General features: G+C 41.1%; 2 protein-coding genes across 2 annotated transcripts; both read right to left on the reverse strand.

The window, feature by feature from the left end:
• Positions 1-439: 439 nt before the first annotated feature.
• On the reverse strand, positions 440-10620 carry LOC122683949 (granzyme A-like). The gene is made up of 5 exons (XM_043887917.1): positions 10293-10620; positions 5651-5789; positions 3759-3900; positions 3291-3560; positions 440-1280 (listed from the first exon to the last, which is right to left on the reverse strand). Exons 1-5 carry the CDS (start codon positions 10357-10359, stop codon positions 1119-1121), a joined length of 780 nt encoding a protein of 259 aa, XP_043743852.1. The 5' UTR covers positions 10360-10620; the 3' UTR covers positions 440-1118.
• A 4932-nt stretch (positions 10621-15552) lies between these two features.
• On the reverse strand, positions 15553-25581 carry LOC122683693 (granzyme A). The gene is made up of 5 exons (XM_043887491.1): positions 25490-25581; positions 23469-23616; positions 21544-21685; positions 17964-18236; positions 15553-16471 (listed from the first exon to the last, which is right to left on the reverse strand). Exons 1-5 carry the CDS (start codon positions 25548-25550, stop codon positions 16319-16321), a joined length of 777 nt encoding a protein of 258 aa, XP_043743426.1. The 5' UTR covers positions 25551-25581; the 3' UTR covers positions 15553-16318.
• Positions 25582-26527: the final 946 nt, after the last annotated feature.

Here is a 26527-nt window from a genome sequence, read left to right on the forward strand (position 1 = left end):
AATTTTAATTTCCATTTCTTGCCTGCTTTGAAAAATACTCTAAGGCATTTCCTGTTTCTGCTTCTCCCAATGGACTCAGATTCTTGTATATAAATCTGAGTAGCAGGTGTTGATGTGGAACAGTGGCCTGTGAAGGGCAAATATTTCCTTTTAATCCGAATGCTTCAGACTGGCTGCTTCTGTTTATTGCAGAATTGCTGGGCCCTTGACTGTACTTGTTACTAGGCAGACTGACCTTAGTGTTCCTCCTGCTAGGCCCGGCCCATTGAATCAGTGAAGTGAATAATTCAAGTCAAATTTGCATGTCACTTATCACATGGATGACACAGGTGGCCCTGGTCCCTTGATCTGTCCCTCGCATTATCCACAAGGTCTCTATATTACTCTGTTCCACTTTGCTGGTGGATATCTGCCTGCTATAAGTTATAGGAGACAAGTGCAGTGATAGAAGTTGGTTTTATTTATGATGAAATTAAGAAATGACAGCACTGGGTATATATCTGAAGAAAACCGTAATTCAAAAAGATATATGCATCCCAATGTTCACTGCAACACCACTTAAAAATAACCAGGACATGGAAGCAACCTAAATGTCAATCGAAGGAATGGATAATGAAGATGTGGTACATATACACAATGGAATATTACTCAGCCATGAAAAAGAACAAAGTAATGTCATTTGCAGCAATGTGGCTGGACCTAGAGACTGTCATACTGAGTGAAGTAAGTCAGACACAGAAGGTCAAATATCATATGATATCACATGTATGTGGAATTGAAAAAAAGGGGTAAAATGAACTTATTGATGAAACAAAAGTGGAGTCACAGATGTAGAAAACAAACTTAAGGTTATCAGGGATGGGGGGAGTGATATATTGAGAGATTGGTACTGACATATACACACTACTATCAATTTATTTAAAATAGGTAACTAATAAGAACTTGCTTTGTAGCACAGGGAACTCTTATTTAATACTCTGTAATGGCCTATATAGGAAAAGAATCTAAAAAAAGAGTGGATATATGCGTAACTCTGATTCACTCTGCTGTGACCTGAAACTAATACAACATTGTAATCAGCTATACTTCAATAACATTTTTTATTGAAATACAAGTATCTAAACCGCTTGCTTCATAGTCTTAGCTATCCAGTTGAGGTGTTTCTTTGAGAGAAGGATATAGACGCCGGGCCCTCGAGGGTCTCCGCATTTCCCCTCCATGCCAAAGGCAGTGATGCCTCTGAAAGTACCTTCACATATCAGAGGGCTTCCAGAATCTCCCTTGGGGAAAACAAGAGGAATGGTGGAGATCAGCATCAAGTATGACCACTAGCAGGATGGAAGAAATGCCATTCAATGTGAAGCATTTAATGTGAAGTTAAGACCAACCTTGACTTACTTGATGATGAGTGCTTAAAAAACCAAAATGTTGAGGAATATTCAATGATATAGTCAATTTTTTTTCTCTCTTTGTTTACAAAGCAGTGAAAATTGAAATGAAACTTGAATTATTAATTTGTGGAATCCAGTGATTTTGAGACAGACTCTCTGCTTTGGAAACTCCTTTTTGTCATTTTCTCAAAATGCTGAGTAACTCAAGGCATAAAATAGTTAAATGCAGATGGGCCATTGAGGCAAAGAATAAAAGCTATGTTTTCTAGTTCTTCTGGGAGTTAATTGTTTTCTCAAAGAAACAAAACCAAAGCAACTTGTACTTCATCTTCTCAAACAGAAATTGCTCCCTTGAATCTCTCTTTTTTTAAATGAGAAAGAAACATTTAATGAAATAAGTTATACAATAATATCTCTTAAGAGCATATGGAATGTGAAAGACTCAAACTTAAATCAAATGAAACTCAAACTTCATCAATGCAGTAACCATTGAAGAGAAAATTACATGATAACGCTTGGGTCTATCACCTTATCATAGGCTCAGTGAACATTAAAATTAGACCTTGGAGGTCAGTTCCTTCAAACTCTCACGAATGCCATTCTTCTCTAGCAAACATTGTTCATTTAGTCAATATTCATGGAGCACCTACCAGGTGCCATGTAGTCTTCTAGACACTAGGACAAGATCAGTGAACAAAATAGACGAAAAGTACTCCTCTTGTGGAATTTGCATTATTCTTTGCTCTTCCTCCCAAGTCTCTTGAGCATCTGATGCTAGATGGATGCTCCTGGAAGTCAGTGATTACACTTCAGAGCTGCCTGGTTCCACCAGGAGGGAGGCTTCAGTTAGCTGTGAGTCATGCTTTATTCTTGTGACTGCAGTACCCAGTATGTGACCTTGCATTCTCTCAAGGAACTCTTTGCGACCCCGTGGACCAAACAGTCCATGGAATTCTCTAGGTCAGAATACTGGAGTGGGTAGCCTTTCCCTTCTCTAGGGGAGTTTCCCAACCCGGAGATCAAACCCAGGTCTCCTGCATTGCAGGCGGATTCTACACCAGCTGAGCCACAAAGGAAGCCCCAAGGAACTCTAGATCAGCATATTTAAAGATATTTAAAGTCTAGAGACCCAATCGGCTGTTTCCTTGCTATGGCTTTAGGGATGACGGGTGTTTCTGGATGGAGAGTCATTGAGGCTTGTACATGGAGTTCTGCAAATGAAAGTTTCTGAGAGCAGTTCCTCCCCGGGGAGGTGAGAAGGGACAGACCAGTGCTCAGGGCTTAAACCGTCCTCAAGTGTTCTTCTGCTCCTATCTTTAAGCAAAGACCTGTCCCAGCCCTTCTCAGGGCATGCTGAGAGGGAGGCTTGCGTGTTCTCTGGTATGGAGTGCTTGGAAGTTGTTTCCAAAGGTCGAGCTTGGCTCTAGGGAGCTATGCAGTTTACTCCAAGATCTTCAGTCAGTCTTGGGAATGCAGGTATTTCAGACTTACCTGGCTAAATGGCAGAGGGATTATTAGGGAGTGCTCAGATGGGCAAAGGTACTGAAGGCCCTAGATGAACCCTGACTTCAGCTCTCCTGAGTGTTACATATCTTTTTTCAGTTTAGATCTATATATGTTAATATGAAAAATGAGAAAAAATTGCTTCTTAGTGGTTTTTGATATAAAATCAAGAATATGCAGTAGTTCAACCTAGTCCCATCACTAGCAGTGAACGTGTTATTTTTGATGAACAACTCATCTGAGCTGAGAACATTAATTTATTTGACTGGAGTTTTATCAGACTTCTTTTAAAAAGCACTAGGACTCTGTAAAAGCCAATGCAAATCATGACATTACGTTCTCTATATCTGTATGACTTAACCCAACAGCTCAAGTTTGGGATCTTATTTTACTTACCTCGCAGGAGTCTTTTCCACCTTGGAGGCTTCCAGCACAAATCATATTCAGTCCAATCACAGGTTTATAATTATAGTGTGACTGATCATTGCAGATTTTTCTGTCTATGATAGTGACATTGACTTCTCTCAAAATATCAGACCGAGGGGAATTATTGTGAAACTTTCCCCACCCTGCAACTCGACACGCAGTTCCTGGTTTCACATCACTGCCCACTTTTGGGAGCTGAAGGATAGCCACGTTTTTATTAAGTGTTGCTTTTTTGTTCAGCTGTTGGGAGGCAAGCAAAAAGAGTTAACAGAACAAGATAATAAAAATGTCACTTTTTAAATTTAAGTTCTAGCCCAACCGCCAGGGACCCCCTTATACAGTTATCAGGCCACTGAGAAAGATTTCCATATCAGAAGCCAGATTGTAGGAGCTTCTATGACTTTTGAATCAGTCAAAAGTATAATCAAAGGTTTGTACCTTTAGCAGTTTAAGATCGCCTTCATGTGTGTCCTGGTCATAGCACGGATAGGGAAACTGTTTCTTAATGAACGTGATCTGTTTTTCAGGCTCTTTCTTGGTTATTGAGTGAGCCCCAAGAATGATCTGGGTTTTCCGGTTCCTGAAAACAGACACCATACTGTTTATTTGGTTTACTCTTTAAATCAGGAGCTAAGCATATTATGGGCTGATCACTTTCACTGTCCCATCTATAAATGTGCTTGCTGTGGAAATACCTGTTTGTGACTCAGAAAAAAAATGTATACTTTAAAGAATAAAAGTGAATTGTTTATGAATTTATCATTATCATCATCATCATGCTGACCTGCAGCTTATTTATAACAAGCTAAACTAGGTTCATTGAAAATCAAATGATAAGAGAATTCCATGGGGGACTTCCTCATTGGTCCAGTGGTTGGAGTCCACCTGCCAGTGCAGTGGACGTGGACTACATCCCTGGTCTGGGAGGATTCCACATGCCGCGGGGCGGCTAGGCCAGTGCACCATGACTACGGAAGTCCTTGGGCCCTAGAGCCTGTGCTCCACAACAAGAGAAGCCATTGCAGGGAGAAGCCCACACACAGCAACTAGAGAGTAGCTCCTGCTTGCCGCAACTAGAGAAAGCCTGCTCGCAGCAACAGCCAAAAATTAAAATGAATATGTAATAAATATTAAAAAAAGAGAATTCCATGGTAGCTAAGCCAAGTCTTGGGATCTTTGGTGGAGTTATACTGCTGTCTCCCTCAACCTTCCTTTAGTTGTAATAGGGAATCCAGTTGCAGATAACTGGAACACAGAAATCTCAGTGGTCTAACAACAAAAGCAAAAGACACTCGATAGTTGTAGAACTAATGCACTGAAAAAATCTTTGTAAGAGGACAACAAACTTATCTTAAATGGGCAAACTTTCAGAAATAGATTGCTTAATGGAAGACCCTATGTGCATGGCACTGAGTGTGTGTATTTGAGGGAAAGGTGGTCTAAAGGGGGGCCCCTTCAGATCTTCCTTTTCTTACACCATTCTGAAGATTCATTTGGGTTAATAAAATCAAGATACTCTCTGATGTATTAATGATGAAGGCCATTATTATTCATAACTTAGCACAAACTACACCAACAATATATTCACACTGCTGTTTTTCCATTACACAGCTGATATCAGTCTCACTTAGACCTTAGAACAGCGCTTTTAGTAGAGCATACTTTGACGATGAAATATTCTATAAGTCCTCACTGTCCAATATGGAGCCCCATGTAGGCTACCAAGGACTTGAAATGTGGCCAGTGAGACTGAGGATCTAAATTTGTCATTTGACTTAATTTTAATGAATGAAAATGTATATAACTATAGATAACTCACATAACCAACATGATAGTGGCTATCATAATGGACAGCCCAAGTTTAGAGGCTTGATTTAGGGGCGAAGAAAAGACCAGCCCTGAAAGTGGTTTGAAGGCCGTGGTTGACCGTGGTTATGAAATGGCTGCAGGTGTGAGAAGTTTTAAGAAAACAGGAAGGTTTTCAAAAGAAGCCTTCTTTACTTGACAGTGGTGCTCAGGTCCCTGAGGGGACACTGAAGTTTTTCTCTCTTCTGCACCATCAAGATCAGAAGCCAAGACCTGCAGCCCTTGAGCCTGGTGGCTCCAGAGGAGATCTTCCAAAAGTGCTCTGGATGCTGCTTCCTCACTGGTCTGATTCTCTGGGGATGAGTCTGGCCTCAACTCCCTTTTGCGGGTAAAGCAAGCTGCCAAAGATGTAAATAATGTGAAGATCCTGTGGCTTTAATGATATTTACTCTCTTTGTTAATATTCCCCCAAGTTAGACTATCTCCACAAAATTTTTTTTTTTTTTTTTAACCCAAGAACATACAGGTCACAGTGAGCTGCAGTCAATACCCAGTCTTTGGCAATCAAAGCTCCGGCACAGATATTTTCCCCCTTAAGTAGCACCATGTAGGGTCTTGAATGAGGAGTCACTTCATTTCCTCCAATAATTTTTTCACAGAGATCTATTCAAAAGACAAAGACAAGTCATATCAGTGACCACCCTAAAGAGCTTTACTTATAATCACGTTTCTAAGTGTTCTTGCCTGGAGAATCCCAGGGACAGAGGAGCCTGGTGGGCTTCCGTCTATGGGGTCGCACAGAGTCGGACACGACTGAATCGACTTAGCAGCAGCAGCAGCAGCATAGACAAGGAGAAGGAAATGGCAACGCACTCCAGTATTCTTGCCTGGAGAATCCTGTGGACAGAGGAGCCTGGTGGGCTGCTGTCCATGGGGTCACACAGAGTCAGACACAATTGAAGCGAGTTAGCATCATACATGCATTGGAGAAGGAAATGGCAACTCACTCCTGTATTCTTGTCTGGAGAATCCCGGGAACAGAGGAGCCTGGTGAGCTGCTGTCTATGCGGTCGCACAGAGTCGGACACGACTGAAGTGACTTAGCAGCAGCAGCAAGGCTAGACATGCTTTTCCCACATAGAGAGGAGGAGGGATGAAAGCATACTCCACCCTCTTCGTGTCAATTTCAGATGTGGGCATGCTTGCTAAGTCTCTTCAGTCGTGTTCAACTCTTTTCAACCCTATGGACTGTAGCCTGCCAGGCTCTTTTGTCCACGGGATTCTCCAAGCAAGAATACTGGAGTGGGTTGCCATGCCTTCCTCCAGGGTATCCTCGACCCAGGTATCGAACTGGGGTCTCCTGCAGCTCCTACATTGCAAGTGGATTCTTTACCATGGAGCCGCCAGCAAAGCCCAGATCAGATACCGGAATGTAAATCCCATTCCTGTTGGAATCTGAGAGGTTTCGCTCTTTCTCCCACAGAAGCCATGCCATTGGCAGGTCCAGGGATTATCAGGCTGGACATCTGTCACAACCACTGGCCTCAGCCCTCAGGACTTGCTAAGGGCAGACAACTGTGCATGAGTTTATACCAGTAACTGGTGCTACAGGAACTGCTGGTGTCTGCCCATCCCTCCCCTTTTCTGGCTAAGTATTAATCTGGGGGAAGCAGAGTTGATTTTACAAGCTTGAAAACCACCCTTTTCACTCCGAGCTCTTGAAAAACACCACAGCTTACCAACTGGCATTAACACCTTTTAGCTGTAACCCTACCCATGAGTTTTTTGGTCATCATGAGTCTTTTGCTTATTGAAATTTGCACCCTTCTCATTCAGTATTCTTGCCTGGAGAATCCCAGGGACGGGAGCCTGGTGGGCTGCCATCTATGGGGTCGCACAGAGTTGGACACGACTGATGTGACTTAGCAGCAGCAGCCTTCATAAATTGAGAGACTATCTTTTGCACCTGAAACTCTTCTTCAATCTCCAGACTGAACCACTTGGTTTAATTTAAGCCCTTTTCTAATGGAGAGAAGTGAGAAGATGCTATAAGGAGAGAATTCTGCCTTAGCCAAATTTCCTTGGTGATAGACCAAGAGTAGAGACTTATTATTAGGGAAGAGTGAGATGGAAGCCCAAAATCACTGCAGATGGTGATTGCAGCCATGAAATTAAAAGACTCTTACTGCTTGCAAGGAAAGTTATGACCAACCTAGACAGCATATTAAAGAGCAGAGACATTACTTTGTCAACAAACGTTTGTCTAGTCAAGGCTATGGTTTTTCCAGTAGTCATGTATGGATGTAAGAGTTGGACTACAAAGAAAGCTGAGTGCCAAAGAATTGATGCTTTTGAACTGTGGTGTTGGAGAAGACTCTTGAGAGTTCCTTGGACTGCAGGGAGATCCAACCAGTCCATACTAAAGGAGATCAGTCCTGGGTGTTCACTGGAAGGACTGATGCTGAAGCTGAAACTCCAGTACTTTGGCCACCTGATGTGAAGAGCTGACTCATTTGAAAAGACCCTGATGCTGGGAAAGATTGAGGGCAGGAGGAAAAGGTGACAACAGAGGATGAGATGGTTGGATGGCATCACCAACTCAATGGACATGGGTTTGGGTAGACTCTGGCAGTTGATGATGGACAGGGAGGCCTGGCATGCTGCAGTTCATGGGGTCGCGAAGAGTCGGACATGACTGAGTGACTGACGTGAACTGAACTGAACTGAACTGAGATGGAAGCAGAAGGCAAACCATCCCTGTTGGTTGAAAGGATGTTGTGCACTCTTGATATACTCTCAGCGCCACGTTCCTGCACCAGATGTTCTTGGATTCTTCTCAAACATTGCTCCTGACCATTGACTAGGCCTCATGTTTCTCTCAATAGGGCACAGTGCCTGTTACTCTTTTATTAAAGCCAACTCATTGCCAGATTTACAATGAGATGTAAATGATGAGAGGGATAGGGAAAATGGGTGTCCAGAAGGGCTCTCATTTCCAGAAGGGAGTTGGGGAGGGGAAATCCTAGGCTCTAGAAGTAAAAGGATAAGGAACTTAGAGAAACAAATAGAACTTCACCTACATCTCAGTTTTCCTGATGGATATCGTGAAGAGATGGATTCCAAAGATGCATCTTTGGACTGTTTGAGCTGTAGAAATTGTAAACTCAGTACAATAGTTCATTTTGCAGAGTCCTGTGATTGGTGAGCACAGAAAAAAGTCCCCGTCTCCCTCAGACTAGGATTTGGGAAGAGGAATTAGAACAGGTGAAAAGCTTTAAAAACTAGCAATTCTTGGTTCCCACCTAGAATCAAAATAAATTAAAATCAAATAGGATCAGGGCTGAGATGTCAGTATTGTTTCAAAGCCTCCAGAGGATTCTAATGTGTAGAAAGATTGAGACAACCTGTCTAGAGGATCAAATCTTGCTTTGCTGTGTCTGTTCCATTTGGGGACCCATACTACTCTCTCTGACTGAAGGAAACAGAGTAATTTGTGTTTGCTGTTTCCTTTGAAGAAAAGATATGATTGGATTTTTTTTTAATATGCTTGGTTTCAGTGTTTCATAGGACATGGGCTTCCCCAGTGGTTCAGCCCATCTGCCTGCATGCAGGAGACATGGATTCGATTCCTGGGACGGGAAGATCCCCTGGAGTAGAAAATGGCATCCCACTCCAATATCCTTGCCTGGGAAATCCCATGGACAGAGGAGCCTGGTGGGCAATAATCCATGGGTTCACAAAAGAGTTATACATGACTTAGTGACTAAACAACAACAATAACATGCTCTAACATAGTTGTTGGAACACGCTTGTATTTTGCTGCTGCTTAGTCGCTCAGTCGTGTCCAACTCTTTGTGACCCCATGGTCTGTAGCCTGCCAGGCTCCTCTGTCCATGGGGATTCTTCAGGCAAGAATATTGGTGGTGGGTTGTCATGCCCTCCTCCAAGGGATCTTCCCAACCCAGGGAGTGAACCCAGGTCTCTTGCACTGCAGGCAGATTCTTTAGCGTCCTGGCCGCAAGGGAAGCCCATGCTTATATTAATAGTACTCTGTCCATTCTTCTGTTTCTAATGTCCTGCAACCTTATTATTTCTAAAATTTCTCCTTATTTTTAGGTGCAAGATAAACCAGAGATCTTCCTCGGGAATTTTTGGTAAGATAGGTTGCATCAGCCCTTGTCCACCATTTCTACCTCCAAAAACTGCCAGACCATGGAGAAAACCCAAGCTCTACACTTGTTGGCACAGTTCAGCCTAGCCCCAGAGTCGTTATTAGTGCCTAGAAAGATTTTAAGGAATATCTAGAGCTACTCATGGCTATTGTACCCAGGGCTATGCCCTATTACCCTTCTAGAGAGAATCCCATGACTTTTACAGCATTTTAAACTAATGCCTGTGCAGCTCACATAAAATCAGGCTAGTTGGTTACTACTTAGTGCATCAAAGAATATACTTAATACAAAACACTATCGCACTGCCAAAGAGCTCCCAGTGTCCTAATGTATTCCCAAGGACATACTAGCCTAGAGAAAAAATGATGAATATTTGAATCATTTTGACTTGGGGGGGTACATCTAGGTCAGGCTTTTTTTTAAAGACTGATGGATTATTGAAGTACAGTTGATTTTGTCATTAAAACTATCTATGCATTTTCTGCAGCGAGAAAGGCTGAGGTGTCACTATTCCTTTCCTGAAAGGTGCTATTTGTTTTCCTAGTTTAAGAGCTTTATGTCTGTTTGATTACTTGTATTTACAGTGTCCTTTTGGGCAATTTTCAAGCCACAAATTGGCAGCACTGGTGGTTCCATTATCTTTTAATAAAGGAATTGTAAAGAAGAAAGAAGGGTTTTTCCTTCTAAAATAAAGATATATGTGGAGGGACTGCCCAGGTGCCCCAGTGGTTAAGATTCTGTGCTCCCAATGCAGGGGCACGGGTTCAGTCCCTGGTCTGGGAACTAAGATCCCACATGTCGCAACCAAGATCCAGTGCAACCAAGTAAATGAATGAATAAAAATTTAAAAAAAAAGATAAATGTAGAATCCAAGGAAGAATGTTAAGACTTGCAGAAAAAAAGTCTCCTCTTAGAACACTTAATTAATATTGCCAAAAAGTCTACTCCATTTTACTTAATTTATTATAGTGGAAATGACAAGGATCAGTCTTACCTTCAGGAATTAGGAGAAAAACGACAGTCGAGAGAGTGGCTGCCAGAAAGGTAGAGGAGTTCCTCATTGCGGCTGGTGTCTCCACATCAATCAATGTGAAATCTGTTTTCAGTTCTTGACTAGCTCTTATTTATATACTGAGAGTACAAAGGATGTGGTTTCCTTTCTTTTCTTTCTTTCCAATTTCAAAGTTAGGCATTAGGGAAAGAAACCCCACAAGTGAGAACGGTGAGTAACCACTCCTCACCAGTGGGTGTGCCCCCCTCGGCGAGGACCTCTGCCGGGAGAGGGTTGTAAATCCGTGGCAGGTGGGGACTATGGGACCTTGTTGCCATCAGAAGATAGGATACAAGAGACCTCAAATGTTTCGGCTGAGGTTTTGAGCATTCTAGTTTTCATCGTCAGCAACATTATCTTCTCTATCCATTACCTAGCATAAATGAAAGCTCTTTATAGACTTTAATCAGAGATTTAAAATTGGTTGCCTAAAAATTGGTCACTAGCCAAATGTCTTTTTAGTCATCACCTAGGGTTTTGCAAGAATGAATCAGCCAAGGACACATGGAAATGTAGGAGGGAATCTTATTTGTTCATAAGCTCCTGCCTGGATTTTCCTTCTCCACTTTGAGGAGGTAATTTGTTGTGCCCCTATCTGGAATCTGGCAGGTGGGGACAGAGGCTGGTGGGGTTAGGGAGCACTGGTTCTTTCCAGGCCAGCCTCTGATTGTGCTTCCCCTGATGGTTTGATTTTACAACTTTAGACATGTGAGACTATCTGAATTTCTCCTCCCTCCCTCCTTCCCTTCCTTTCTCCCTCCTTCCTTTCTTTCCTCCCTTTCTTCTTTCTGGATTTAGCTAAGAAAGGAAAATGGGAGTCAGACATTGCTACTTTGTTCCAATATTGGAGAACAACTTGTCTCTAAGAAGGATCATTCTCAGTCTCTGAAGGAACAGTATTCTGTATGCTTTCTATTAGAAATGTCATCAGCTCTTCTTCTGAGCTGAGGATGTGGTCTTTATTATACTACGTAAATAGTAATGTGTTCGATCAGGGTGTTTGCTGTTAACCAGCCATCCCCAGCGTTAACACCCTGAGGCTTTCAAACTCAGAGCTTGCTTTTTCAGAAATCACATGACCTTGGAAGGAAACCCCACCGAGACCCCCTGTGTTTCCTTTTCTCACCTATCACTGGTGCATCAGAGATGAATCATTTTCAGTAAAATAGTGGGATACTCTGCTTCTGGTTTTGGTGAATAATTTTAACGCAGACTTTTTAAAAAGTCAAATTTTAATTGGCTATAGCTACTGAAAATGTCCTAAAGGAAACATTGATAGTTCTGTTTCTTTTTATGTGAATGTGCTTTACCCTCCCTTGACACATGGTAATGTTTAAAAAGATATTTATTTATTTTATTTTTGACTGTGCTAGGGCTTTCTTGCTGCGTGTGGGCTTTCTCTAGTTGCAGTGAGCAGGGGCTCCTCTGTGGTGCAGGAGCTTCTCTTTGCAGTGGCTTCTCTTGTTGTGGAGTACAGGCCCTAGAGTGAAGGCTCAGTAGCTGTGGGGCACGGGCTTAGTTACCCCGTGGCATGTGGGATCTTCCCAGACCAGGGAGGAACCCGTGCCCCCTGCATTGGCAGGGGGGGCTCTTAAGCACTGGACCACCATGGAAATACCTTGTGATGATTTCTAACAGCTTTTGAGATATAATTTATATACTATCAAGATCACTCATTTGAAGTGTATCATTCACTGGCTTTTAAGCTGTTTTGAGTTGTGCAACCATCACCGTAATCTGATTCTAGAACACTTATCATTCCCGAAGGAAGTCTCATAGCCATTAGCAGTCACTCTGCATTACCCTCCTTTTCCTGACTCCCCTGCCCTAGACAACCTCTAATCTAATATCTGACTTCTTAGACTTGCCTATTTTGGACATTTCATATAAATGGAAACGCACAATATGTGGTCTTCTGTGATTGACTTCTTTCACTTGGCATGATGCTTTTTATTCCTTTTTATTGTCAAATAATATTCCATCACATGGAAATATATTTTATTTGCCAATTCAGCAGCTGATATACTTTTTGTTGTTTCTACTTTTTACCTATTATGAATAATGCTGCTGTGAGCATTTATGTACAAGTTTTTCTGTGGACATATGTTTTCAGGTGGGGCATAAACCTAAGAGTGGGATGACTATGTCATATTTTAGCTATGTTTAGCATCTTGAAGAACTTCTATTTTTTAAAGTGGCTGAATCATTTTATATTGCATTAACAATGTTCCAGGTTTCTAAAGATTAACATTAACAATGTTCCAGGAATCTAAAGAAGATTCCAGGTTTCTAAACTATTGTCAGTATTTTCTATTAGTATTATTTCTTTACAATTGCTATTCTAGTGAGTGTGAAGAAGTTTCTAATTGTGGTCTTGACTTGCATTTCTGTAATGACTAATGACTAATGTTGAGTTTCTTTTCATGTGCCCCCAGGGGAGTCCCATAAGTATAAATTAAAAAAATTGTAAATTAAGGCTACCTATTCATACTCTTGGAAAAATGTTTAACTTGTTCCAGTTGTGAGTGAGCCTTTGCAATGTTGTAAGCCAGTAATTCTCAAAGTGTGGTTGGTGGACTCCTGGGTGTTCCTGAAACCTTTTCAGGGGTCTGTGAGATTAAATTAATTTTCATAATAATGCTAAGATGTTGCTTGTTTCTGTACCTGTGTGTTAACATTTTCGCTAATGTCACAAAGGCAATGATGGGGAAAACTGCTGGTGTCTTAGCACAAATCAATGCGGTAGCACCAGACGGTACTGATAGTCACTGTATTCTTCATTGTTAGACACTCTCAGAAGAGAAGACCAGTTTCAATGAAGAATGTCTTTGATGAGACAGCAGAAACAGCAAAATTAAAAGTTAACACGTCTTTACCCTGTAGTAAATGCCTTCTTAATATTCTCTGTGATGTGGGAAGTGTGCAATGTATGTCTGAAACATGCTGGTTGCACATTAAAGTACAGTGGTTGCTTTGAGGAAAAACACTAGTGTAATTGTTTGAGTTGCTAATTGATCTCTCTCTTTCATGGAATACTATTTTTATTTGAAAGAATGCTGATTCATTTTTGCTATGCATTAGCAGTGACAGAGGATGAGATGTTTGGATGGCATCACTGACTCAATGGACATGAGTGTGAGCAAACTCTGGGAGATAGTGAAGGACAGGGAAGTCTGGCGTACTGCAGTCCATGGGATCGCAAAGAGTCAGACATGACTGAGCGACTAAACAAGAAGAAGCTAACACAACGTTGTAAATCAACTATACTGCAGTAAAATTAATTAAGAAAAAAAGAATGCTGACAGACAAAATATGATTATTCAGACTTTGATATTTAATAACACTTTCTCAAATATGGATGAAGTGAGCCTGTCACTTTAGAGAAAACAGCTGACAATGTTTGTTGCTAACGATAAAATTAGAATTTTGGAAACACTTGTATCTGTTCTCACAAGCTTGACATCTTCCCAACACTTAAGGACTTTCCCAATCAGATGGTAGTGATATTAACAAATGTATTTTTAAAATATTTTGCAATGAATGTGTCAGAATTTGGAAAATCTACATAACTCAATGAATTAATATTTTCTAAAAGAGCAATGCATGCTATTATATGCATTTATATTTGAATTTGCTGTCCTCTTTCCATGGTCATAGAGAAATGAATCAGCTGTTGGGGACAAGGCCTGGAATCATATTAATTATTGAACACCTCTGAAGTGCCAGACACAGTGCTAAATGCTAGAGATAAGACATAAAGGTGAATAAACATTTAATCTTTGCCTTATGGAGCATAGCGTCTACTAAGAAAGAAATTTATAAACGTATGAAATGATTTTAAATTGTGTCATGAAGAAACAAAACTGGGTTCTGAAGTGGAGAATACTAAGAGAGGGTCTGACTCTGAGAGGATGAACAGCCAACATTAAAGCCAACCTGAGAAAACCTAGTGGGGAGTGGGCGTGTGTGCAGGCGTGAGTGTGAGTGCCTGTGGGGTGGGGGCATATGTGAGAGTGTGTGTGTGTGTGTGTGTGTGTGTGTGTGTGTGTGACTGGGGAAAGGATATTGGCACAGCCGGAGTGAAGTGAGTACAGAGACGCCACTTGTGCAGGGCCTTGTACACTGTGCTAAGTTCATTGTTCTTAATGTTTGTGCAAAGGCCTCCGTTAGAGGATATTTTATTTACACACTTTTGGATATGGGTGATTATCGGCCACTCTGCTCATGACAGATTGAGGACACGGGGGCCAGAGAGCTTGAATGATTTCGTCAGAGTCCTGCGGCGAGTTAGAGGCAGAGTGAAGTCAGGGCCTCTGGCCCAGCTTCGTTCCTCTGTTTACTCCACCAATCAACGCTGCAGCTGAACTGCTTCTGTAGCTGAATTTCTGCTAAGGACCGTACAGTTCACTTTTGTACAAGTTGTCTCAGCGTCACCAGTGGGGAGGTTGTTTAGGACCGAGTGTCTTATAGATAGAAAACATTCAGTATTTGGAATTTTCTCATTGGATACACAGAAATGTCTGTTTCTTTTTTTATTTGGCTATGCCGACTCTTAGTTGCGGCATGTGGGATCTAGTTCCCTGACAAAGAATCAAACCTGGGCTCCCTGCATTGGGAGCTTGAATTCTTTGCCACTGAGCCACCAGTGAAGTCCCTCTACAGATTTTCAGTTTATAGATGTGAAAGTGGAGGCACAGACTAATACTCTGCTCAAGGTCTTACACTGTCTAGTGATGGAGCTGGTGTCTGACCTGTAGACCAGTGGTCTTTCCACCAGGTTATCGTGATGTCTGTGGCATTCTAGTCGGGAATCCAAAATTTGTATTGGTCTGTCTAAACATAGGGCAGATCTCAGGAGGAAGACTCTGAGAGATAATTGGGATGGCTTCTGGGAGTGTGAAATATTATTTATCTTTCCCCCATCACCTCTCAACACAGTGGACAGCCTTACTCTGTTATGTGTTCTTTAGAACCCAAAGCAGATGTCCTCATACTTACGGATTTCTCCTTGCTTCCTATCAGACTTCAAACATTTTGAAAGCAGTGGTCACATCTTAATATTTATAAATCTGGACAGAATGCCTGGCACATAGTGGGCCCTCAGGAAGTGTTTGAGGAATTAAATTGGATAAGTCAGCCAGAATTATTAGAGAATGAGCATTTATAAGTTAACTCTTTGGAGAAACAGTGCAACAAAAAGATGTGATTATAAATGGTAGGTAATAAAAAAGCCATCTTTATTTATTATATATCACAGTCTATCAAGAATAACATAGAACTAAGCTTAGTGCTTGCATATATAAATTGTCTAGCTAAAGCAAAATACATACCAAAGTACTGGGGGGACTGCAGCCTACTCGTCTACGTAATTTTAGTCTACTTGTAATTAATAAATGATGCAGTTTCCCTCAATTATCTCTAACCTCAAATTCTAAATTTTCCCACTATCTAAAACACACACTGAGTCTTTCCCACTGTATTCATAATTAGAATTTTTGTAAGAAGTTAAGCAATATAGAAGCATATAGTAAGAAGTGAATAACCCCTCTTTATCTCTATCTTTACTCTCACATTGAATACAATATCAGGCTCTGAATTTCTAAGAACAAATATTTTGGAGCTTCATTTGGAAGAAAGGAGAATATTCTAACTTTCTCGAGATTGACTTCCTTTTAAGAATGAACACAAAAGTGACAGTCCAAATTCTGAATAAAACAAAAAGTCACAGAATTGGAGAACTTTTTCTCAAGGGACATCTCTCACCATGGATAGAGAACATGTGATGAATCAGTCTTTGCTAATCAGGGAAGAGTGATAGCAGGAGGTAATTTCTTTCATTGCTGAATTTATTTTAGACAGGTGGCATTTTGTATATGAAGTTCAGAGGGTTGCAAGATGCTTCTTCGGATAGGTCAAGTTTAAAACCCTTTTACTTGGTTACTTCGATTTTCTACTTTGAAGTAGAAATGTTATATGGCTCCTGCAATGGTTTTCTTTATCCAGTTGAGGTGTTTTTTGGTAAGGAGGATGTAGATGCCAGGCTTCTGGGGGTTACCACACTTGCCAAAGGAGGTGACACCTCTGAAAACGTTATCGCATATCAGAGGACTTCCAGAATCCCCCTGAAACAGAAAGTTACATGATTTAGACAGGAGTGCTTTTCAAGGATATTTAATCACCATTTTAGTCATTCATTTATTCACTCATTCACTCACACGTTGCTTCTCTTTTTCCTTAAAGGTTAATTTATATCTCTTTTATTAATTGTCTGCCCTCAGCATCAATTACACAGATTTGTTAATATTTTCCAATCATTTTCCTTTTGCAAAAGACAATTCTGGAGATGTGCAAGATTTATTTTCATCGGTAAAACAAAGGCAGAATAGCAAAGGAAGCTTTTAACAGTGAAAATAACTGTCTCCTTCAGTCGCCCTGTATACCCTTTTCTTATCAGTAGACGTTAGGGGAAGAGACTGGATGTTGGGACTGCCTGAGGCATGAGATGGGATTTGAACTACATCCTGCTTTAAAGAAGGACACAGGGTAAGCCATCTTAGACCAAGGAGTACTTGTGAGAGTTCAAACAAATTTTAGGGCTCTTTTCCAGGGTTCATCAGTTCTCATTTCATATTCTCTCTGACCCTGCAAACCACTTCTGGAACATGAGTTCTAAATAAGGCCGAACCCTGGTCAAGCCCGTTCTTGGCACGTGGAGAGGCAGAACAACGCAGGAGTTGGGAGTCGAACGGCCTCGGTTCAAGTCCAGGTCCACCCTACTGACTGCTGTTATCTAACTTGGGAAGTTAAGTAACTTTCTATGTCCTAATTTCCCCATCTATAAAATTTGTTGTTTAGTCTCTAAGTCGTGTCTGACACTTTTGCGATCCCATAGACTAGCCCGCCAGGCTCCTCCGTCTGTGGGATTTCCCAGGCAAAGATACTGGAGTCAGTTGCCTTGCCCTACTCCAGGGGATCTTCCTGACCCAAGGCAGGAGGATTCTGTACCACTGAGCCACCAGGGAAGCCCCATCTATATAATAGGATTGATAATAACAGTGTCTATCCCATGGGGCTATTTGAGGATCAACTGGCATAGAATATACAACTTAGTATAATTCTTGGCATCTGATAAATGCCAGCTGTCATGATCAGCAGGACAGAATCCATGTGCTGTGCTATGCTTAGTTGCTTAATTGTGTCTAACTCTTTGCAACCCCATGGACTGTAGCCTGCCAGGCTCCTCTGTCCATGGGGATTCTCCAGGTAAGAATACTGGAATGGGTTGCCATGCCCTCCCTCAGGGGATCTTCCTAACCCAGGGATCAAACCCAGGTCTCCTGCATTGCAGGCGGATTCTTTACCATCTGAGCCACCAGGGAAGCCCGCAGCACCATAAGTGGTGGTTAAATGGGATCCTGATCATGGGTAATGAGAGGAGTTTCCCTGGATGGAAGGCTTCACCTGGGACGAGGGAGCACACAGCAGCCCAGGGTCAAGCAGACATTCTCTCAGACCTCGGATATAAGAAGTAATAACAACAGTACCTTGTTCTTAGGCATGCTTTTTAACCTGATTTCCCATTGCCCCAAATGGTCAAAATTTTAATTTACTTACTTCACATGAGTCATCTTCACCTTTTCTACCACCAGCACAGATCATACCGAGATCAATAACTGGGCTAAAATTATAGTGCTGGGCATCACTGCATATTTTCCTATCTATCACTGTAACGTTGGCTTCTCTCAAGGCATTAGACATTTGACATGCATCTTTTTTGGTGCTTCCCCATCCTGCCACATGACACTTGGTGTGGGGTTTGACATCGTCTCCTGTTCTTGGTAGCTGAAGTATTCCTACAGCTTTGGTCATAGTTGCTTTACCTTCCAGCTAGAAAAGAGACAGAAGACGCAGTTTAAGGCAAGGACCACAGTAACCAAACCCAGAAAACAGCTCTGACTTAGATAACTTTCTTATTTAGCATGTTCTTATGAAGGATATAAATCAAAACATGTTCCAACCTAATTGACCATCAGTTATTGGTTTTTTAAAGTCACAGCATACCTTTTCAGGCATGTTTTGCTAGGCTAGTCTAGTAAACTTCAGTCAGTTGACCCGTCAATGATGAAATTTTATTGGTGGTGGCTGACAGTTCTGTGGCTGAAAAGCTGTATTGGAGAGCTCAATCATTATTTTATTCAGGTGGTCTTAAGTTTGTGAACTGACTGATATTAAGACCAATGAAAGGAAACCAGAGCTCCAGGCGCAGTGGGGCAGGGTGGGAAAGGGGTCAGTGTCATTTTCCACTTCAGTGGAAACGTGGCTTCCCCTCTTCTGAGCAAGCACCAACCACCTGCGCTGCCTTCGAGGGCTCACGCACACTTTGCCCTTTTCTTTCATTCGCCAAGCCCTCTTCTTGCCTCACTACCTTGCTTTCTCTCGTTTTCTTCTGAAAATTCAAGGTCAGGAGAGTAGGGAGTGTGATAAGAGTTGAGAAGAGAGTAGAGGAAGATAATTCTAGTTCTTTTCTTCTTGCCTCAAGCTGTAGGGAGTCCTGGTACTGCAGACCTTCTAAAAACACGGGAGCACAGCAGCAGAGGCCAACTGCCACATTCCTATCATTGCATTGCTTTCAGGCCCCACTTCCTGACATGAGACAGTCCCCACTTCCTCAGTGCCCCCTCTGAGTCAATGATGTGACCCCCCCCCACCCCATTAGAATTTAGAAAAAGAAATGGCCACAGCTTAAAGTCTTTCCACAGAGCTTCAAACGCCCATGTGCAACACCTGTCCTTCTGTCCTGCTCACACAAGTCCTCATGCTTGTTATCTGGCTGGATTGACAAGGAGGCAGTAGAACCCCCAGAAAGGACTTCAGGTCTGAATGAATGGATCAGAATTGGAGTCAGGATGTGCATACTTGTAGACAGCTCTCCTGGGGTCAGGCACAGCACACAGACCAGTGATGGGCACATCAGTAGGTTTTCACACTGGAAGGTTAACCATGGGGAGGTCCTGACACCCTCTTTAAGATTTCTCCAGCAACCTCACCTTTCTGGCCACAGTGTCAGAGGTGAGAGGGAGTTTCCCGACTCTACTTCGTACCCCTTACTCCCCGCACACTCTTTTAAAGATATATAAGTCCTAAAGGAGACTTGACCACTGCTACCACTTTCTTGAAAACTGAGTTCAGAATCTTTTCCCTTGATGGGTTTGCCATTGTCTGGCTTAATTCCATCCCTTATCCAAAATTATTCAGGAAATGTTTATGGAAGGTCTACCATGTACTAGGAACTATGCTCCCTGGTATAGGGGAGAAATAAAAAGATAAAAATATCTGTTCTTTGAAGTTGACATTGCACTGAGGGAAACAAACAATCTGAAGTATTTAATATATCAGAAGTGCCCTGCTGTGGAGAAAAAGGCAGGAGGGAAGTAGGCCAGGTAGCGCCCTCTACTGGGCGGGGAAGGGAGTTACGTTGCTCCGTGCCGGAAGCAGGACGGGAGGGAATTAGAGAATGGGGGCGGAGAGGAGACCTCTGAGAGAGGCAGGGCCTGGAGTCTCAAGGCAGAAAGTGTGAGGGTAACTGATAAGTATTGGGGGCAGGGAGAGTGGGGAGTTTGCCAGAAGCCTACAAAGCTCTAAGCCCTCTCTTTACTCCTGATGTGGGAATGTGTGGATTCCTTGAGCTTCCTCTTAAATCCTGCTGGGGAAATTTCTCATCAACCCTCTTTAGACAAGTGTGAACCTGCAGTTCACACTCTGCCCAATTCTGCCTCTTCTATCATACTTTCTGCATAGCAGTCAGATAATCCTCCTAAAAACAAGTCTGATCATGTCACTGCCCTGCTTAAAACACTTTCCCATTTCCTTCCCCATAAAGTTCAAACTTCTTCCCATGGTTTGCAATGTCTGGGTTCCCTCTTTCTTAAATCTCATGATAACTTCCCTTTCTTCCCTCTTCCTCCAAATGCATTTTCCATTAAAGACTCCTCTTGCACTTTCTGCCTGGAAGGCCCTTTCCTCTTTTTTGCCTCCTGACTCCTATACCTTCTCTAAGAAATCTTCCCTGACCACCTGGACATAGCCTGTGTTCCCTCAGAGTCCCCTTCTTAGCCATTTCCATCACTGATGAGTCACATACAGCCGGATCAGAACAGTTGATATATTTGTCTGCCTCTCCCACTAGAAACTGTGAACACTTTGAGAACAGCACCTGTTTATCTTATGAAGAGAGAATATCTTCCTGGCACTCACAGCTGGGCCACAACTTTTCCTATTGATCATGAACACTTTTATAGACCACCAATATCAGATAGGGCTTCACTGGTGGCTCAGACAGTAAAGAATCTGCCTGCAATACAAGAGAACTGGGTTCAATCTCTGGGTTGGGAAGATCCCCTGGAGAAGGATTCACAAGATCTCCAGGATTCTTGCCTGGAGAGTTAGGTGGACAGAGGAGCCTGGTGGGCTACACTCCATGTGTCACAAGAATCATAAGAATTGGACATGACTAGGCAACTAACACTTTCACTTTTAATATCAGACAAGGTGAGCCTAAAGAAATAAGCAAGACTCCAGGCCACTCTGCACTCACTTTTGAGTACAGGCAAAAGTAAGGTCTTTGTGCCCACCACGAAAATGACCAAACACCCCTATCAGCTAAAATGAGTGGCTGCTGCTTCTTATCAATCACAGATTTAGCCTCCTAGATAAGTAAGATTCACTGAGATGCTCCATCATAGAATTACCCCACTTCCTGACAATAGTCAGTTCAGAGCAAACTCCTACTTCCTAGAATACTCCTTCTCATCTGACACAATCCCAAATCCTGGGATAAGTCCTATCTAACACTCTTAAAAGCCACTCATGATTCCTAATGGTGGACAGTCGCCCTTGCTGAGCAAGAGTCAACAAATGCAACTTGGTTTGACTGTAATTGAGTTGCTGGTGGCATTATCACCTTGGATCGACAGGTCTTACCATGGTAGGACTTTTGTCAATATTTGTTAAATTGAACTGACTTCCCAGAAGGTGAACATTTGTGTAATTATGGTGGGTCCCTGCCGTGCTTCTTACCCTTACATCCTGGCATTAGCCAGTCTTGGCTGTGAGGCCAGTGTGTAAAACTGGTTTCAGGTTAAACTGACCAAATTTCAAAATTTCAAAATAGTTATTGAAAAAAAATCATATTTACCTGAAGTAGTTGAAGATCCCCTTCAAATGTCTGTGGATCAAAGCATGGGTAGGGAATTGCCTTTTTAATGGAAAATACTTGGTCAAGTTTCTCTTTATGGGATGTAGAGTGGGCCCCAAGAATAACTTGAGGATTGCCCTTCCTGGAAAAATCAAGGACGATATAATTTATGTGACAGAACAGATGAAATTAAGTCTGAACTTAATTTATTAAATCTGATCAGTTCTTTTAAATGGTTTCCTATATATAAATAAGCACAGCAAGTTAGCGGGCATTTATGAGGCTTTTTTCTTTAGGTGTTTTACCTAAAACTTCCATGACATATGTTATCTTAGATGCTTCAACTTCAGGCCTTTTCAGGGAAGAAGCAACAGGAGGGGAATCCCAGGCCTTTTGGCAACAGCAGGAGCATTGCCTTGGTAAGGCCTAGAGAGGTGTGCTTGGGTGCTGACCACGTGGGCTGCTGCGGAAAGCAGAGCTGCCAGTTTCTCCATCTGCCTTGGATTTGTGGAATCAACACCTAATGGAAGAAACTCAACCCAAGAACTAGAGAGTAAACCCAAGAACTAGAGACTTAACCAAAGAAGGAGAGCAGGGGTGGCGGGTTTATTTCTTTGTGTTTCAGGGAGATAGTGTAACTTGCTTGTCTTCAAAGATGACAAAGATGGAAAAGAGCCTAGAACTGAATAGGTAGAACTGAAGAAATGAATCTTGACATAATAGTGAAATTTTAAAGCTGAATCTAGGGGACTTCCCTGGTTGTCCGGTGGTTAAGAATCTGTCTTGCAGTGCAGGAGACGCAGGTTCGATCTCTAGTTGGGAAACTAAGATCCTACATGCCTCAGAGCAACTCAGCCTGTGCACTGCAACTATTGAGCCCATATGCCACAACTAGAGAGTCTACATGCCACAGTGAAAGACGATCTGTGATGCAGCAAAGATGCCACGCAGCCAAACAAATAACTAAAGCAAAAACAAAACTTAATCTAAGCACACACACAGAAGGAAATAAACTGGTAGCCCCCAAGTCTAGTTTGTGAACCTAATGATAGCTAATCTGGGAGAGATGGGCACAAGCATTTCTTGATTTGCTGGACAGACTTTGCACTAAGTGGGCCTATTACTCAAGCCAGTGGTGATCTTAAGTGTACATTGTGCTGAAGTTCCCTTGATAAATTCTTATTTAACACAACAATATAGTGCAGATCTCCTTGGATCTTCTTTGTGGGGGGCTAGTTTTTAAGTCTTTTCTTTTATTCATGCAATTTATGCTAAAGTGAGCAGGGAAATAGTACATTCCAGTTACCAACAACAAGTACTGATGAAGAAAACAGCAGCATATCCAGGTGATAAACATTATTATGACTGTCAAATCACAATTAGGGAAAAATTAGTTTGATCATAGGAAATGACTGTTTTGGAAAGTCAATCAGTTAAATATCAGTAATATATGGTTCAATCTAATATGTAGCAACATGGAATAAGACTAAATCACAGTAAGTAAATCACTTGTAATCATAGAGAACACTTAACTTGCTCAACTATGTAAAATACATTTGTGAAAAAAGCCTGAAATAAAATATAGCAAAATAGTAACAGTGAGTATGTGAAGTTGATAAGATTAGGAGTGCTGTTTTTCACCATTTTGATTTTCAAAATGTTAATAATATTGCTATTTATAGTTAAAAGAAAAAAATAATATGAGAAAAGAGTCATACACTTCAATTTTATTCTAAAGGATCTGGCCTTTGCTTATAGAGATAAACATAATAATAGCATATAACATTGAATGTACTTGCACACTTTCTTCTCCATCCCCACCTAATTTTGGTTTTGGACTTCAGAGTCATCTGACAACCTCTGTCCCTGCCCCCACCCCAGCCCCCAAAACTGTCTGAGAATGAGAGGAGCTCAGAATTACTTACAGGTCACAATGAGCAGCTGTCAACACCCAGTTTTCTTTGATCAAAGCCCCTGCACAAAGTTTCAGCCCTTTGATTAGAGCCATGTAGCGTCTTGTGTGAGGGGCCACTTCATTTCCTCCTATAATTCCCTCGCAGGATACTGGAAAAACTGTAAGAGTGATCCAGAGTGAAATCCTGTCTTACCGAGTTATGTGTCCCCCTGAGAAAGTTCTGATAATAATGAACAGATCCAGAACAAGTACTTAGACATGCACTTTGTGTCCAGGGAGAGAAGATCAAAGTGGTCCAGGTGGTTTGGAGTTTTTACAATTTTCCATGATAGCTTCGGATAATAGTATCTTGAATTTAAATACTACTTCTCTTCCTCAAATTCAGATCACCTTTAACCTAATATCCATCTCCTTCCTATCCCTGGGAGGCAGAAACTGTCAGGCAATAGAATCTCTTTTATTAAAGCTCAAAAAGCAAAAAGATAAAAGATTTACCCAATATCATACGGTAAGAGCAGATGGGAAAGAAAGCTCATTCTCCTTTTTCTGCCCTTCCTCAGTGGTTCACTTCCTACTACAGGCTTCAATGTCTTAGTTTGGGGTTGGGCACTGTGTTATTGACTTTAAAAATCTCAGTGTTCCATGAGATTATTGTTGGGAATGATGGTTTGGTAAGTTGCATTAAATTTGAAGAAAGAACAACTATAGTAGCAATAATGGTGAAAGCATCTATGATTTACCAGGCACTGGTAAGTTTCAGACACTGGTTCTGATGTTTGTTGCAATGCAAGGTGGGTGTTATTATTCCCATGCAGAGATAAGGAACATGAAGTTTAGACAGAGCAGTTACTTTGCCCGAGTTCACTCAACTAATAAATAGTAAAGCAATCTTCTAATCCAGTTCCTCATCATGAAAAAAAAAATACACTCTGTCCATTGTGAAGAACTGTTTGTCTGAAGTACCTATGTTATTTTTGAAATGTAGAGCCATTTGAGAATCTGAATAAAGTACAGACACAGATATGCTTGTGAATATTTGCATACAGTTTTGGGAGAGTCACAGACTTCTTAGTGTCCATTCATGCCCTTGAAGGAGCTCAAGGATCCCACATTAAGAATCCCAGCTCTGAAGGTATCACTGAGCTATAAAGATATCATAATGTGTAGTTAAGAACATGAAATCTGGGTTCAAATCCCAGCCCTACTCCTTACTAGCTGATGACTTTGGTAAATTGTCTTAACCTCTTTGTGCCTTAGTTTTCTCATATGTAAATTGGGCTGAACAATAATACTTAAGAAGCGTGTATGTCAAACACTTAGAATATACTTAACTAAGTTTTATAAAATGTTGACACACACATATATATAGTTCATTGGATTATTTTACGTTGATTTATTGCTTTCTTTACCATTCCCACTACTGGAAATAAACATAATTCATTCTGAAAACCAAACTTTTAAGATTCATCTGAGAGTTATGAGTTGTGTTAGTTGCTCTGTTGTGTCTGACTCTTCGCAACTCTATGGATTGTAGTTCACCAGGTTCTTCTCTCCATGGAATTCTCCAGGCAAGAATATTGGAGTGGGTTGCCATTCCCCTCTCCAGGGGATCTTCCCAACCCAGGGATCGAACCCAGTCTCCTGCACTGAGGTGGATTCTTTATTGTCTGAGCCACCAGACAGAGGGTAACTAAGCCTTCCAGTTGATAAATAATCTATCCATCCCAAGTTTAATGGCTCTGTTGGTTTTTCACTTGCTGGTTTTGCTCTGTGGATCTGGCCTGAATTTGTGAGAACCTCCAGATACAGTTATGCTTTCATATTTTTGCTGTAAACACAATAGGTTACATTTTCATTTTAAAAAGCAATATGCCATTTCATTATCAAAGACTAAAAGTAACATGAAATATTATTGGAAATTAAGTTATGATTTCTTTTTTCCTTTTATGCAATATTGAACAAAAATTAAACCAATATAAAATTCCATTTTCTTATAAGCAAAACTGAAAAGCATATGAAAATATGTCTTACCTCCAGGAATTAGAAGGAGACAAATGGCAGGAGGAAAAGAGAAAGGAAAAGGAATATTCATGGCTTCTGTTGCTCACAGACTATTTAGTTTCAGGTACTGATAATAATATATAATGAAACACAAAGGATGTGGGTTTTTTCTTTTTTTCTTTCTCTGCTTTGTGGCTAAAGACTTTGGTGTTTTATAACTGGAAAACATAACTTTATTTTAGAGATGGTGTGGTTACTTACTTGTTTCACATTTCTTTCAGGGTTAGACCTTTCTTACCTTAAAGAGTACATGTGAAGCCATGAGACTGTGATAAATTGAGAACATTAAACAGAAAATTGCTATTTTTGGGCAACTTTTTCACTCTCAAATATGAGTTTATTTTAAAAAGCTGAGAATTCAAGTCTGTATCAGAAATTGTTTTGAAATAGCATCTTTAAGCTTATTCTAGTGGGGAAAGGACAGATAGTTGATCCTTTTGTTGTTGAGATTGCTGGGTAATCACTGAGGGGAAACTGAGTTATATTCTTAATGCACACTGTTCAGCTATAAAAACACTAAGTGAAGATACAGATGAATATTTGTACATGTAGAAAGGAGAAAGAGACTTTGAGATATGATATCAAAGGCAGAAAGTGTAAAAGCTTAATTTATGATATAAAAGTTGAACCTTCTGTACCTTGACACATCAAGCATAAAGCCAAATTACAAAATTTTCAACCTATGTGACACAAATGCCTATTTTTATAAAGCAATAAGAAAAGATGCATGTTTGGAAAGAAAAATGGTCAGAGAATTTGAACAAGTAATTTACAAAAGAAGAAATAAAAATGGCTGCTATATTCCTAATCTATGGAAGAATCAGTAAACACATACCATAAGTAATCAATAATAAGAATGCAATTTAAAACATTTAGGTACAAATTTTGCCTGTCAATTACTAAAAATTAAAAGCAAAAATACTCTCTGATTTTAGAAATTGTCTTTGCTGATGGCATTTAAAACTGCTACTATCTTCCTGGAGTGCAATACATATAAAGGAATTACTA

This window comes from Cervus elaphus, chromosome 25 (assembly GCF_910594005.1).
Source record: "Cervus elaphus chromosome 25, mCerEla1.1, whole genome shotgun sequence".
NCBI classification, from domain to species: Eukaryota; Metazoa; Chordata; class Mammalia; order Artiodactyla; family Cervidae; genus Cervus; species Cervus elaphus.

Coding starts and splice junctions, on each gene's coding strand:
- LOC122683949 (XM_043887917.1), bottom strand. CDS start 10,359: ATGAGGAACTCCTCTACCTTTCTGGCAGCCACTCTCTCGACTGTCGTT. Junction 5,790..10,292: donor TTTTCTCCTAATTCCTGAAG/GTAAGACTGATC, acceptor TCTTTTGAATAG/ATCTCTGTGAAAAAATTATT. Junction 3,901..5,650: donor ACTGCAGCTCACTGTGACCT/GTATGTTCTTGG, acceptor GTCTGTTTTCAG/GAACCGGAAAACCCAGATCA.
- LOC122683693 (XM_043887491.1), bottom strand. CDS start 25,550: ATGAATATTCCTTTTCCTTTCTCTTTTCCTCCTGCCATTTGTCTCCTT. Junction 21,686..23,468: donor ACAGCTGCTCATTGTGACCT/GTAAGTAATTCT, acceptor TGATTTTTCCAG/GAAGGGCAATCCTCAAGTTA. Junction 18,237..21,543: donor GGGATCTTCAACTACTTCAG/GTAAATATGATT, acceptor TCTCTTTTCTAG/CTGGAAGGTAAAGCAACTAT.